Genomic DNA, 15,968 nt, shown 5'->3' with positions numbered 1-15,968 from the left:
CTGTACAGTATGAGTGATTATACTATACATGTTGATGAGAACCAGAACCCTCACAGTACTGTACAGTATGAGTGATTATACTATACATGTTGATGAGAACTAGAACCCTCACAGTACTGTACAGTATGAGTGATTATACATGTTGATGAGAACTAGAACCCTCACAGTACCGTACAGTATGAGTGATTATACTATACATGTTGATGAGAACTAGAACCCTCACAGTACTGTACAGTATGAGTGATTATACATGTTGATGAGAACTAGAACCCTCACAGTACTGTACAGTATGAGTGATTATACATGTTGATGAGAACTAGAACCCTCACAGTACTGTACAGTATGAGTGATTATACTATACATGTTGATGAGAACTAGAACCCTCACAGTACCGTACAGTATGAGTGATTATACTATACATGTTGATGAGAACTAGAACCCTCACAGTACCGTACAGTATGAGTGATTATACTATACATGTTGATGAGAACTAGAACCCTCACAGTACTGTACAGTATGAGTGATTATACATGTTGATGAGAACTAGAACCCTCACAGTACTGTACAGTATGAGTGATTATACATGTTGATGAGAACTAGAACCCTCACAGTACTGTACAGTATGAGTGATTATACATGTTGATGAGAACTAGAACCCTCACAGTACCGTACAGTATGAGTGATTATACTATACATGTTGATGAGAACTAGAACCCTCACAGTACTGTACAGTATGAGTGATTATACATGTTCATGAGAACTAGAACCCTCACAGTACTGTACAGTATGAGTGATTATACATGTTGATGAGAACTAGAACCCTCACAGTACTGTACAGTATGAGTGATTATACTATACATGTTGATGAGAACTAGAACCCTCACAGTACTGTACAGTATGAGTGATTATACATGTTGATGAGAACTAGAACCCTCACAGTACTGTACAGTATGAGTGATTATACATGTTGATGAGAACTAGAACCCTCACAGTACTGTACAGTATGAGTGATTATACATGTTGATGAGAACTAGAACCCTCACAGTACCGTACAGTATGAGTGATTATACTATACATGTTGATGAGAACTAGAACCCTCACAGTACTGTACAGTATGAGTGATTATACTATACATGTTGATGAGAACTAGAACCCTCACAGTACTGTACAGTATGAGTGATTAAACATGTTGATGAGAACCAGAACCCTCACAGTACTGTACAGTATGAGTGATTAAACATGTTGATGAGAACCAGAACCCTCACAGTACTGTACAGTATGAGTGATTAAACATGTTGATGAGAACCAGAACCCTCACAGTACTGTACAGTATGAGTGATTAAACATGTTGATGAGAACCAGAACCCTCACAGTACTGTACAGTATGAGTGATTAAACATGTTGATGAGAACCAGAACCCTCACAGTACTGTACAGTATGAGTGATTATACATGTTGATGAGAACCAGAACCCTCACAGTACTGTACAGTATGAGTGATTATACATGTTGATGAGAACCAGAACCCTCACAGTACTGTACAGTATGAGTGATTATACTATACATGTTGATGAGAACTAGAACCCTCACAGTACTGTACAGTATGAGTGATTATACTATACATGTTGATGAGAACTAGAACCCTGTACAGTATGAGTGATTATACATGTTGATGAGAACTAGAACCCTGTACAGTACTGTACAGTATGAGTGATTATACATGCTGATGAGAACTAGAACCCTCACAGTACTGTACAGTATGAGTGATTATACTATACATGTTGATGAGAACTAGAACCGTCACAGTACTGTACAGTATGAGTGATTATACTATACATGTTGATGAGAACTAGAACCCTCACAGTACCGTACAGTATGAGTGATTATACATGTTGATGAGAACTAGAACCCTCACAGTACTGTACAGTATGAGTGATTATACATGTTGATGAGAACTAGAACCCTCACAGTACTGTACAGTATGAGTGATTATACTAGACATGTTGATGAGAACTAGAACCCTCACAGTACTGTACAGTATGAGTGATTATACTATACATGTTGATGAGAACTAGAACCCTCACAGTACTGTACAGTATGAGTGATTATACTAGACATGTTGATGAGAACTAGAACCCTCACAGTACTGTACAGTATGAGTGATTATACTAGACATGTTGATGAGAACTAGAACCCTCACAGTACTGTACAGTATGAGTGATTATACTATACATGTTGATGAGAACTAGAACCCTCACAGTACTGTACAGTATGAGTGATTATACATGTTGATGAGAACTAGAACCCTCACAGTACTGTACAGTATGAGTGATTATACATGTTGATGAGAACTAGAACCCTCACAGTACTGTACAGTATGAGTGATTATACATGTTGATGGTTTTTTGTAATTATTATTGCCGTCCTGCAATTTCAGGAATTAGTTTTATTTACAAGTACATTACCATATGCAAAGATATATATATATAAAAAAAGAGGCTATTGAAGCAAATTGTTGCATTTCTGATTCATTCTTGTTACATATAATTTAGTCAATCAACTGAAAAGGTGTTATTCTTATTCTATAATGAAATACTGATTTACGTGAAAAATCATACAAACTTCAAAGTTCATCATTTATGTAATGCCCCTTGTTAGTGTTTTTTAGGTAGGTGTGTTACGAGGGACAATGTTATGCTTTCTGAGTGAGAATTGTTGCCAGTGTTCTGGTCCAACCAACTGATTTTGAGATGTATGAAGTGTTTTGGCGGTTTGAGTGAGTTTTGGAGGGGAGATGAACCGTTTGGCCTCAGATTCTTGTTGGTAATGCAGACTGTGTGAAGAGTTTTGAAAAAGTGGCTTCAGTGTTGACCGACGTTTGTTAGCGATTGAACAAAAACTGTAATACCAGCCCTGTCTGGGGCAGGCAGGCTAGTAGATCTGTGTTAATACCAGCCCTGTCTGGGGCATGCAGGCTAGTAGATCTGTGTTAATACCAGCCCTGTCTGGGGCATACAGGCTAGTAGATCTGTGTTAATACCAGCCCTGTCTGGGGCAGGCAGGCTAGTAGATCTGTGTTAATACCAGCCCTGTCTGGGGCAGGCAGGCTAGTAGATCTGTGTTAATACCAGCCCTGTCTGGGGCAGGCAGGCTAGTAGATCTGTGTTAATACCAGCCCTGTCTGGGGCATACAGGCTAGTAGATCTGTGTTAATACCAGCCCTGTCTGGGGCATACAGGCTAGTAGATCTGTGTTAATACCAGCCCTGTCTGGGGCAGGCAGGCTAGTAGATCTGTGTTAATACCAGCCCTGTCTGGGGCAGGCAGGCTAGTAGATCTGTGTTAATACCAGCCCTGTCTGGGGCAGGCAGGCTAGTAGATCTGTGTTAATACCAGCCCTGTCTGGGGCAGGCAGGCTAGTAGATCTGTGTTAATACCAGCCCTGTCTGGGGCATACAGGCTAGTAGATCTGTGTTAATACCAGCCCTGTCTGGGGCAGGCAGGCTAGTAGATCTGTGTTAATACCAGCCCTGTCTGGGGCATGCAGGCTAGTAGATCTGTGTTAATACCAGCCCTGTCTGGGGCAGGCAGGCTAGTAGATCTGTGTTAATACCAGCCCTGTCTGGGGCAGGCAGGCTAGTAGATCTGTGTTAATACCAGCCCTGTCAAGTCACCGCTCTGTGAACATGCGGCAAGCAATGAGAGGAGACCGAGAGAGACCGGAATTTAACACCACACTAAACAATGTTGTGGGACAGCTTCATAGCTGCTCGTCATACTCTGTCAATGCAAGTTACCAGTCCATGACCACAAGGAAGAGAGAGGAGAGACCCTGACAGAGGAGCTTTGAGGAATGTCACAGCAGTCATCTCCTGGCCGGGACAGACAAAGGCCCTGTGGAGTCCTGCCTGACGATGAGAGGGGATGTGACAGTGGGCCACTACGGGGATCCTTTATCTCACCAACAGCTCTGTAAAAAGCCCTCCAACACACGTCCTGTTAGGGCTGGAACCCATCATGGGTAACCATAGTAACACTCCCACATTCCAGGAAGCTGATTTAGGGCTTCTCTCACTACCTCAGCCTTCTGCTCACAGAAAACATGCAGAAATATTACTGAGAGACAACTAGAACGGAGGCTTCCACACATTTTCTTTTTGCGGTGACACATCAGGACATTCACTATAGCTACCCGGATCAGAAGTGTTCTCCACCGTAACTATAGCTACCCGGATACGAGGTGTTCTCCACCGTAACTATAGCTACCCGGATACGAAGTGTTCTCCACCGTAACTATAGCTACCCGGATACGAGGTGTTCTCCACCGTAACTATAGCTACCCGGATACGAGGTGTTCTCCACCGTAACTATAGCTACCCGGATACGAGGTGTTCTCCACCGTAACTATAGCTACCCGGATACGAGGTGTTCTCCACCGTAACTATAGCTACCCGGATACGAGGTGTTCTCCACCGTAACTATAGCTACCCGGATACGAGGTGTTCTCCACCGTAACTATAGCTACCTGGATACGAGGTGTTCTCAACAGTAACTATAGCTACCTGGATACGAGGTGTTCTCAACAGTAACTATAGCTACCTGGATACAAGGTGTTCTCAACAGTAACTATAGCTACCTGGATACGAGGTGTTCTCCACGGTAACTATAGCTATCCGGATACGAGGTGTTCTCCACGGTAACTATAGCTACCCGGATACGAGGTGTTCTCCTCGGTAACTATAGCTACCCGGAAACGAGGTGTTCTCCTCGGTAACTATAGCTACCCGGATACGAGGTGTTCTCCACCGTAACTATAGCCACCCGGATACGAGGTGTTCTCCACAGTAACTATAGCTACCCGGATACGAGGTGTTCTCCACAGTAACTATAGCTACCCGGATACGAGGTGTTCTCAACAGTAACTATAGCTACCCGGATACGAGGTGTTCTCCACAGTAACTATAGCCACCCGGATACGAGGTGTTCTCCACAGTAACTATAGCTACCCGGATACGAGGTGTTCTCCACCGTAACTATAGCCACCTGGATACGAGGTGTTCTCCACAGTAACTATAGCTTCCTGGATACGAGGTGTTCTCCACAGTAACTATAGCTACCTGGATACGAGGTGTTCTCCACAGTAACTATAGCTACCCGGAAACGAGGTGTTCTCCTCGGTAACTATAGATACCTGGATACGAGGTGTTCTCTACAGTAACTATAGCTACCCGGAAACGAGGTGTTCTCCTCGGTAACTATAGCTACCTGGATACGAGGTGTTCTCCACAGTAACTATAGCTACCTGGATACGAGGTGTTCTCCACAGTAACTATAGCTACCTGGATACGAGGTGTTCTCCACAGTAACTATAGCTACCTGGATACGAGGTGTTCTCACAGTAACTATAGATACCTGGATACGAGGTGTTCTCTACAGTAACTATAGCTACCTGGATACGAGGTGTTCTCTACAGTAACTATAGCTACCTGGATACGAGGTGTTCTCGCAGTAGGAGAAGGCAAAGAGACATCTCAGGGACTTGGGCTCCAGACAGTGGTGGACAATCCCCTGGAAGATCTAACAAGACAAAGTATGTGTCCAATCAATCAAATCAACCAACCAACAAGATATATTACATTTGTGGTGATTTTTGTAAGTCAGGAGCTGCACCTTTTTGGCATCTTCCTCTTTAGAGAAGGACAGAGAGAACTGAAACACCCGTAGGTCTTTACAATGGATGATAATCTTTGATGGATACTTGTTCTTCACCAGGCCTCCTGTTATCAGCTTCCTCTTGTCTTCAGAACCTGAAGCCACAAAAATGATCAAGACACCAGTGATATTCTTTCAAGAAGGCAACGAACCCCCCCCCTCTACCAATCTATTCATTCCAAGACTTTAAAATGACTAGTCAACACTGAATTACAAAATGAATGAAGACTGGAAGAAAACTATGAAATATTCAAAACTACATGAAACAAAACGATGTAGAACATGATTTCAGTAAGCTTCACCTCCATAGATGTTATCCACACACGAAAGAGGGATGTCATTTTCTCCGTAGAGTTTATTTTTGAAGAGCTGGCCCTACGTAAGGAAGGACATTATTAGAATATATATACACACACATCTCCATTCAGACACTTCCAAGGATAAACAGCAAGTCTGAGCTCTAATCAAAACCAACACTTCTCATGAGTCACGTACTCAGTTCCTCAAATGGCTTCTGTAATAAAGAAAGTGTGTGTTTACTTTCTCTCATCGGAGTAGTTCCTCATCACCATCTGAGTGTGTATTTTTTTATTATAGATCCTCATTACCTGCTGACAAGGAAGCAGCTACTCTTCCTGGGTGTCCAGAAAAATGTCTTTAAAACATTACAATATATTCACGACTGTGTGCCCTCAGGCCACTACTCCACCACTACCACATATATACAGTACAGAATCCATGTGTACGTGTGTGTAGTGTGTATGCTATCGCGTGTGTGTGTGTTGCTTCACAGTTCCCGTTGTTCCAGAAGTTAGTTTTTTTTTTTTTATATATATATAATTTTACTGCTTGCATCAGTTACTTGATGTTTCTAGTTCAGAGGAACTGCCCACAGGGTGGTAATGAGAAGAGCCATTCGTCTGGATCTCCGAGGTCTGACATCCTCTCCCTGAACTGGTCTTAAAATAACCGTAGAGAAGCTGACAGCAAGTTCAGCAACACCCATTGATACAAGAGGCAGAGAAGCTGACAGCAAGTTCAGCAACACCCATTGATACAAGAGGCAGAGAAGCCGCTTTAAAAAACATATACTATTGAGACGCACCAAATCGGTCCATGACGAAGTGCCCTATCAAAACGGTCCGTTATTCAACGTGACGGCGGTCCTCACCATCTCCTCAGTGGGCGCCTCGTCGCTGACAAAGGACACTCTGAAGTTGGTGCAGAGCAGCGCCCCGAAGACGCCTCGCTGTGACAGGTCATCCTGAGTGTATTTCAACACTGTGCTGGCACTGCAGAACACTACCTCACCTGTAGATGGGACAGGAGACAGAGACGACAGGAGACAGAGACGACAGGAGACAGAGACGACAGGAGACAGAGACGACAGGAGACAGACGACAGGAGACAACAAGACAGACAAGACAGACAACAGGAGACAACAAGACAGACAACAAGACAGACAAGACAGACAACAGGAGACAACAAGACAGACAACAAGACAGACAACAAGACAGACAACAAGACAGACAAGACAGACAACAAGACAGACAACAGGAGACAACAAGACAGACAACAGGAGTTTTGAGCAAATCAACTTGATGCCAAATGTTTCAATCATGAAGGAAACTCCAGGTTCTGGAGAGAGGAGGAACTTTTCCAGATGCACCTGGTAACAAGTCTGGATGTTTCTCTTTTCTGGAAGGTTCCTTCTCTGACTTGATTTCCTGCGTGAAATGACAACAAAAACATTCATATCACTTTACTACCTCAATAACGTTAAAATAAAAGAAAACGAACTAACTCATTCAAAAGGATGTCCTTTAAATGTATACAATTAACCAGGAGAATGAGAAAGACTAAATGTGATGACATGTTTATGTTATTTTCTCTTGACAACAAACAGGGAAAGTCTGGTTTTGACATGCCTTCTAGCTAGCTTCTGGTTCTGTGTAAAGCAGTGACCATAGACGAGGCTCACTGTTAAAGCAGTGACCATAGACGAGGCTCACTGTTAAAGCAGTGACCATAGCCGAGGCTCACTGTAAAGCAGTGACCATAGCCGAGGCTCACTGTAAAGCAGTGACCATAGCCGAGGCTCACTGTAAAAGCAGTGACCATAGCCACGCCTCACTGTAAAGCAGTGGCCATAGACAAGGCTCACTGTTAAAGCAGTGACCATAGACGAGGCTCACTGTTAAAGCAGTGACCATAGACGAGGCTCACTGTTAAAGCAGTGACCATAGACGAGGCTCACTGTTAAAGCAGTGACCATAGACGAGGCTCACTGTTAAAGCAGTGACCATAGACGAGGCTCACTGTTAAAGCAGTGACCATAGACGAGGCTCACTGTTAAAGCAGTGACCATAGACGAGGCTCACTGTAAAAGCAGTGACCATAGCCACGCCTCACTGTAAAGCAGTGACCATAGACACGCCTCACTGTAAAGCAGAGACCATAGACGAGGCTCACTGTTAAAGCAGTGACCATAGACGAGGCTCACTGTTAAAGCAGTGACCATAGCCGAGGCTCACTGTTAAAGCAGTGACCATAGCCGAGGCTCACTGTAAAAGCAGTGACCATAGCCGAGGCTCACTGTAAAAGCAGTGACCATAGCCACGCCTCACTGTAAAGCAGTGACCATAGACACGCCTCACTGTAAAGCAGTGACCATAGACGAGGCTCACTGTTAAAGCAGTGACCATAGACGAGGCTCACTGTTAAAGCAGTGACCATAGCCGAGGCTCACTGTTAAAGCAGTGACCATAGCCGAGGCTCACTGTTAAAGCAGTGACCATAGCCGAGGCTCACTGTAAAAGCAGTGACCATAGACGAGGCTCACTGTTAAAGCAGTGACCATAGCCGAGGCTCACTGTTAAAGCAGTGACCATAGCCGAGGCTCACTGTTAAAGCAGTGACCATAGCCGAGGCTCACTGTAAAGCAGTGACCATAGCCGAGGCTCACTGTAAAAGCAGTGACCATAGCCACGCCTCACTGTAAAGCAGTGACCATAGACGAGGCTCACTGTTAAAGCAGTGACCATAGACAAGGCTCACTGTAAAGCAGTGACCATAGACGAGGCTCACTGTTAAAGCAGTGACCATAGCCGAGGCTCACTGTAAAAGCAGTGACCATAGCCGAGGCTCACTGTAAAAGCAGTGACCATAGCCGAGGCTCACTGTAAAAGCAGTGACCATAGCCGAGGCTCACTGTAAAAGCAGTGACCATAGCCGAGGCTCACTGTAAAAGCAGTGACCATAGCCGAGGCTCACTGTAAAGCAGTGACCATAGCCGAGGCTCACTGTAAAGCAGTGACCATAGCCGAGGCTCACTGTAAAAGCAGTGACCATAGACAAGGCTCACTGTAAAGCAGTGACCATAGACAAGGCTCACTGTTAAAGCAGTGACCATAGACGAGGCTCACTGTTAAAGCAGTGACCATAGACGAGGCTCACTGTTAAAGCAGTGACCATAGACGAGGCTCACTGTTAAAGCAGTGACCATAGACGAGGCTCACTGTTAAAGCAGTGACCATAGACGAGGCTCACTGTTAAAGCAGTGACCATAGACGAGGCTCACTGTTAAAGCAGTGACCATAGACGAGGCTCACTGTTAAAGCAGTGACCATAGACGAGGCTCACTGTTAAAGCAGTGACCATAGACGAGGCTCACTGTAAAAGCAGTGACCATAGCCACGCCTCACTGTAAAGCAGTGACCATAGACACGCCTCACTGTAAAGCAGAGACCATAGACGAGGCTCACTGTTAAAGCAGTGACCATAGACGAGGCTCACTGTTAAAGCAGTGACCATAGCCGAGGCTCACTGTTAAAGCAGTGACCATAGCCGAGGCTCACTGTAAAAGCAGTGACCATAGCCACGCCTCACTGTAAAGCAGTGACCATAGACACGCCTCACTGTAAAGCAGTGACCATAGACACGCCTCACTGTAAAGCAGTGACCATAGACGAGGCTCACTGTTAAAGCAGTGACCATAGACGAGGCTCACTGTTAAAGCAGTGACCATAGCCGAGGCTCACTGTTAAAGCAGTGACCATAGCCGAGGCTCACTGTAAAAGCAGTGACCATAGACGAGGCTCACTGTTAAAGCAGTGACCATAGCCGAGGCTCACTGTTAAAGCAGTGACCATAGCCGAGGCTCACTGTAAAGCAGTGACCATAGCCGAGGCTCACTGTAAAAGCAGTGACCATAGCCACGCCTCACTGTAAAGCAGTGACCATAGACGAGGCTCACTGTTAAAGCAGTGACCATAGATAAGGCTCACTGTAAAGCAGTGACCATAGCCGAGGCTCACTGTAAAAGCAGTGACCATAGCCGAGGCTCACTGTAAAAGCAGTGACCATAGCCGAGGCTCACTGTAAAAGCAGTGACCATAGCCGAGGCTCACTGTAAAAGCAGTGACCATAGCCGAGGCTCACTGTAAAGCAGTGACCATAGCCGAGGCTCACTGTAAAGCAGTGACCATAGCCGAGGCTCACTGTTAAGCAGTGACCATAGCCGAGGCTCACTGTTAAAGCAGTGACCATAGCCGAGGCTCACTGTAAAAGCAGTGACCATAGCCGAGGCTCACTGTAAAAGCAGTGACCATAGCCGAGGCTCACTGTAAAAGCAGTGACCATAGCCGAGGCTCACTGTAAAAGCAGTGACCATAGCCGAGGCTCACTGTAAAGCAGTGACCATAGCCGAGGCTCACTGTAAAGCAGTGACCATAGCCGAGGCTCACTGTTAAGCAGTGACCATAGCCAAGGCTCACTGTTAAAGCAGTGACCATAGCCGAGGCTCACTGTAAAGCAGTGCCCATAGCCGAGGCTCACTGTAAAGCAGTGACCATAGCCGAGGCTCACTGTAAAGCAGTGACCATAGATAAGGATCCTTTTAAAGCTGTCACCATAGATAAGGATAATTTTAAAGCTGTCACCATAGATAAGGATCCTTTTAAAGCTGTCACCATAGATAAGGATCCTTTTAAAGCTATGGGCTACTGGTTTCCTCATACATCTGACACTTCTGGCCTCACAGAGGAAGTCAACTATTTCTGTATTAGTAACGGCAACCCTCCCATTTGTATCAAAAGTCACAGCTAGGCCTAGCTAATGTGAGAGTCAAATATAGCCCTATATTCAGTCAGCGATAACAAACGAGCCTACAACATACTGGCCCTTATTCAGCTTGGAGCCTGGCCAGAAAGTAGGCTACTCCTCTTTGTAGTAAAACAGAGTGCCATTAGTAATAGCCCTATATTCAGTTACATCCCTTTCATGTTAACATGTTGTTTTTCTGACAACTTTCTTTCCACCAAACGTAGCGGAATAATGGTCTTGGGCTGTTGTTCACGGTTTGGGCTAGGCACCAGTAAAAGGAAATCTCAACACTACAGCATACAATGACATTCTAGACGATTCTGCACTTCCAACTTTGTGGCAACAGTTGTTTGGGGAAAGCCCTTTCCTGTTTCAGCATGACAATGCAGCCATGCAAAAAGCGAGGTCCATAAAGAAAGGATTTGTCGAAATCGGTGTGGAAGAATTTGACTGGCCTGCACAGAGCCCTGACCTCAACCTCATTGAACACCTTTAGGATGAATTGGAATGCTGACTGTGAGCCAGGCCTAATCACTCAACATCAGTGCCTGACCTCACGAATGCTCTTGTGGCTGAATGGAAGCAAGTCCCTGCAGCAATGTTCCAACATCTAGTGGAAAGCCTTCCCAGAAGAGTGGAGGCTGTTATAGGTTGGCGCCCCCCCCCCTTGGGTTGTGCCGTGGCGGAGGTCTTTGTGGGCTATACTCAGCCTTGTCTCAGGATGGTAAGTTGGTGGTTGAAGATATCCCTCTAGTGTTGTGGGGGCTGTGCTTTGGCAAAGTGGGTGGGGTTATATCCTTCCTGTTTGGCCCTGTCCGGGGGTGTCCTCGGATGGGGCCACAGTGTCTCCTGACCCCTCCTGTCTCAGCCTCCAGTATTTATGCTGCAGTAGTTTATGTGTCGGGGGGCTAGGGTCAGTTTGTTATATCTGGAGTACTTCTCCTGTCCTATTCGGTGTCCTGTGTGAATCTAAGTGTGCGTTCTCTAATTCTCTCCTTCTCTCTTTCTCTCTCTCGGAGGACCTGAGCCCTAGGACCATGCCCCAGGACTACCTGACATGATGACTCCTTGCTGTCCCCAGTCCACCTGGCTGTGCTGCTGCTCCAGTTTCAACTGACCTGAGCCATAGGACCATGCCCCAGGAATACCTGACATGATGACTCCTTGCTGTCCCCAGTCCACCTGACTGTGCTGCTGCTCCAGTTTCAACTGCCTTATTATAATTCGACCATCCTGGTCATTTATGAACATTTGAACATCTTGACCATGTTTTGTTATAATCTCCACCCGGCACAGCCAGAAGAGGACTGGCCACCCCACATAGCCTGGTTCCTCTCTAGGTTTCTTCCTAGGTTTTGGCCTTTCTAGGGAGTTTTTCCTAGCCACCGTGCTTCTACACCTGCATTGCTTGCTGTTTGGGGTTTTAGGCTGGGTTTCTGTACAGCACTTTGAGATATCAGCTGATGTACGAAGGGCTATATAAATAAATTTGATTTGATTTGATTTTGATTATAGCAGCAATGTTCCTACATCTAGTGGAAAGCCTTCCCAGAAGAGTGGAGGCTGTTATAGCAGCAATGTTCCAACATCTAGTGGAAAGCCTTCCCAGAAGAGTGGAGGCTGTTATAGCAGCAAAGGGGGACCAACTTCATAGTAATGCCCATGATTTTGGAATGAGAGGTTGAGATGAGCCAGTGTCCACATACTTTTGGTAATGTGGTGTAATTAACATTGCCCAAAACACCAGTAAATACTATGTGAAAGCAGTATTAGGGAACAACAACATCAAGGCAATAGATGACTTGGAAGATAAACACTACAAACGTATTCTGTTGACTACAACATTTTGCCTCATGTTATCAAGATGTGAGAGAGTGTAAATCAGCTCTTCGTCTGAACTTTGAACCCCCATCATGTTGCTGGCTGCTCTTCGTCATAATCAAAACGGTAGTTGGCGTAGCAGGCAGCCCAGTAGCCTAGTTCACACAGGAGGCGGCAGGTAGCCTAGTGGTTAGAGCGTTGGGTCAGTAACCAGCAGGCAGCCCAGTAGCCTAGTGGTTAGAGCGTTGGGTCAGTAACCAGCAGGCAGCCCAGTAGCCTAGTGGTTAGAGTGTTGGACTAGTAACCAGCAGGTAGCCTAGTGGTTAGAGTGTTGGACTAGTAACCAGCAGGTAGCCTAGTGGTTAGTGTTGGGCCAGTAACCAGCAGGTAGCCTAGTGGTTAGAGCGTTGGGCCAGTAACCAGCAGGCAGCCCAGTAGCCTAGTGGTTAGAGCGTTGGGTCAGTAACCAGCAGGCAGCCCAGTAGCCTAGTGGTTAGAGCATTGGGCCAGTAACCAGCAGGTAGCCTAGTGGTTAGAGCATTGGACCAGTAACCAGCAGGTAGCCTAGTGGTTAGAGCATTGGACCAGTAACCAGCAGGTAGCCTAGTGGTTAGAGCATTGGACCAGTAACCAGCAGGTAGCCTAGTGGTTAGAGCATTGGACCAGTAACCAGCAGGTAGCCTAGTGGTTAGAGCATTGGACTAGTAACCAGCAGGTAGCCTAGTGGTTAGAGTGTTGGACCAGTAACCAGCAGGTAGCCTAGTGGTTAGAGCGTTGGACTAGTAACCAGCAGGTAGCCTAGTGGTTAGAGCGTTGGGTCAGTAACCAGCAGGTAGCCTAGTGGTTAAGAGCGTTGGACTAGTAACCAGCAGGTAGCCTAGTGGTTAAGAGCGTTGGACTAGTAACCAGCAGGTAGCCTAGTGGTTAGAGCATTGGGTCAGTAACCAGCAGGCAGCCCAGTAGCCTAGTGGTTAGAGCGTTGGGTCAGTAACCAGCAGGCAGCCCAGTAGCCTAGTGGTTAGAGTGTTGGACTAGTAACCAGCAGGTAGCCTAGTGGTTAAAGTGTTGGACTAGTAACCAGCAGGTAGCCTAGTGGTTAGTGTTGGGCCAGTAACCAGCAGGTAGCCTAGTGGTTAGAGCGTTGGGCCAGTAACCAGCAGGCAGCCCAGTAGCCTAGTGGTTAGAGCGTTGGGTCAGTAACCAGCAGGCAGCCCAGTAGCCTAGTGCTTAGAGCATTGGGCCAGTAACCAGCAGGTAGCCTAGTGGTTAGAGTGTTGGACTAGTAACCAGCAGGTAGCCTAGTGGTTAGAGCATTGGACCAGTAACCAGCAGGTAGCCTAGTGGTTAGAGCATTGGACCAGTAACCATCAGGTAGCCTAGTGGTTAGAGCATTGGACCAGTAACCAGCAGGTAGCCTAGTGGTTAGAGCATTGGACCAGTAACCAGCAGGTAGCCTAGTGGTAAGAGCATTGGACCAGTAACCAGCAGGTAGCCTAGTGGTTAGAGCATTGGACCAGTAACCAGCAGGTAGCCTAGTGGTTAGAGCATTGGACCAGTAACCAGCAGGTAGCCTAGTGGTTAGAGCATTGGACCAGTAACCAGCAGGTAGCCTAGTGGTTAGAGCATTGGACCAGTAACCAGCAGGTAGCCTAGTGGTTAGAGCATTGGACCAGTAACCAGCAGGTAGTCTAGTGGTTAGAGCGTTGGACTAGCAACCAGCAGGTAGCCTAGTGGTTAGAGTGTTGGGTCAGTAACCAGCAGGTAGCCTAGTGGTTAGAGCGTTGGGTCAGTAACCAGCAGGTAGCCTAGTGGTTAGAGCGTTGGGTCAGTAACCAGCAGGTAGCCTTGTGGTTAGAGTGTTGGGCCAGTAACCAGCACGTAGCCTAGCGGGTAGAGCATTGGGTCAGTAACCAGCAGGTAGCCTAGTGGTTAGAGCATTGGGACAGTAACCAGCAGGTAGCCTAGTGGTTAGAGTGTTGGGTCAGTAACCAGCACGTAGCCTAGTGGTTAGAGCATTGGGTCAGTAACCAGCAGGTAGCCTTGTGGTTAGAGTGTTGGGCCAGTAAACCAGCAGGTAGCCTAGAGGGTAGAGCATTGGACCAGTAACCAGCAGGTAGCCTTGTGGTTAGAGTGTTGGGCCAGTAAACCAGCAGGTAGCCTAGCGGGTAGAGCATTGGACCAGTAACCAGCAGGTAGCCTTGTGGTTAGAGTGTTGGGCCAGTAACCAGCACGTAGCCTAGCGGTAGAGCATTAGACTAGTAACCAGCAGGTAGCCTAGTGGTTAGAGCATTGGACTAGTAACCAGCACGTAGCCTAGCGGGTAGAGCGTTGGACTAGTAACCAGCAGGTAGCCTTGTGGTTAGAGTGTTGGGCCAGTAACCAGCAGGTAGCCTAGTGGTTAGAGTGTTGGACTAGTAACCAGCAGGTAGCCTTGTGGTTAGAATGTTGGGCCAGTAACCAGCAGGTAGCCTAGTGGTTAGAGCGTTGGGTCAGTAACCAGCAGGTAGCCTAGTGGTTAGAGCATTGGACTAGTAACCAGCAGGTAGCCTAGTGGTTAGAGCGTTGGGTCAGTAACCAGCACGTAGCCTAGTGGTTAGAGCATTGGACTAGTAACCAGCACGTAGCCTAGTGGTTAGAGCATTGGACTAGTAACCAGCAGGTAGCCTAGTGGTTAGAATGTTGGGCCAGTAACCAGCAGGTAGCCTAGTGGTTAGAGCGTTGGGTCAGTAACCAGCAGGTAGCCTAGTGGTTAGAGCATTGGACTAGTAACCAGCAGGTAGCCTAGTGGTTAGAGCGTTGGGTCAGTAACCAGCACGTAGCCTAGTGGTTAGAGCATTGGACTAGTAACCAGCAGGTAGCCTAGTGGTTAGAGCATTGGACTAGTAACCAGCAGGTAGCCTAGTGGTTAGAGCGTTGGGTCAGTAACCAGCAGGTAGCCTAGTGGTTAGAGCATTGGACTAGTAACCAGCAGGTAGCCTAGTGGTTAGAGCGTTGGGTCAGTAACCAGCAGGTAGCCTAGCGGGTAGAGCATTGGACTAGTAACCGAAAGGTTGGTGTATTGAATCCTCGAGCTGACCTGGTACAAATCCGTCGTTCTGCCCCCTGAACAAGGCAGTTTAACACACTGTTCCTAGGCAGTCATTGAAAACACGAATTTGTTCTTAACTGACTTGCCTTGTTAAATAAAAATAAATAAAACACAAGCCATTGGAGAGCTTGATAAGAGCAGCCCCTGCTCTCTAAACAGCGTTGAAAACATCAGGGATTTCTTATTAGGAGATACTGTGTCACCGAAGCTGTTCAAACATTCACTAAATCTTGTAGAGCCACTGCTT

At 46.5% G+C, this 15,968-nt stretch overlaps 1 protein-coding gene across 1 annotated transcript in view; it reads right to left on the bottom strand.

Moving 5' to 3' along the window:
• The window catches only part of LOC139410558 (myotubularin related protein 12), a 40,146-nt gene that overhangs the window by 22,887 nt on the left and 1,291 nt on the right, over window positions 1–15,968 (bottom strand). Inside the window, exons 2-6 of the mRNA XM_071155848.1 lie at window positions 7,379–7,436; window positions 6,881–7,020; window positions 6,012–6,084; window positions 5,668–5,804; window positions 5,484–5,574 (exon numbers count right to left, since the gene is read on the bottom strand). Of these exons, the coding sequence (XP_071011949.1) occupies window positions 5,484–5,574; window positions 5,668–5,804; window positions 6,012–6,084; window positions 6,881–7,020; window positions 7,379–7,436 (499 nt within the window). The remainder of the gene's footprint in view (window positions 1–5,483; window positions 5,575–5,667; window positions 5,805–6,011; window positions 6,085–6,880; window positions 7,021–7,378; window positions 7,437–15,968) is intronic.

Source organism: Oncorhynchus clarkii, chromosome 6 (genome assembly GCF_045791955.1).
Source record: "Oncorhynchus clarkii lewisi isolate Uvic-CL-2024 chromosome 6, UVic_Ocla_1.0, whole genome shotgun sequence".
Taxonomy (NCBI): domain Eukaryota; kingdom Metazoa; phylum Chordata; class Actinopteri; order Salmoniformes; family Salmonidae; genus Oncorhynchus; species Oncorhynchus clarkii.
This window is presented reverse-complemented; position numbering and strand designations above follow the sequence as displayed.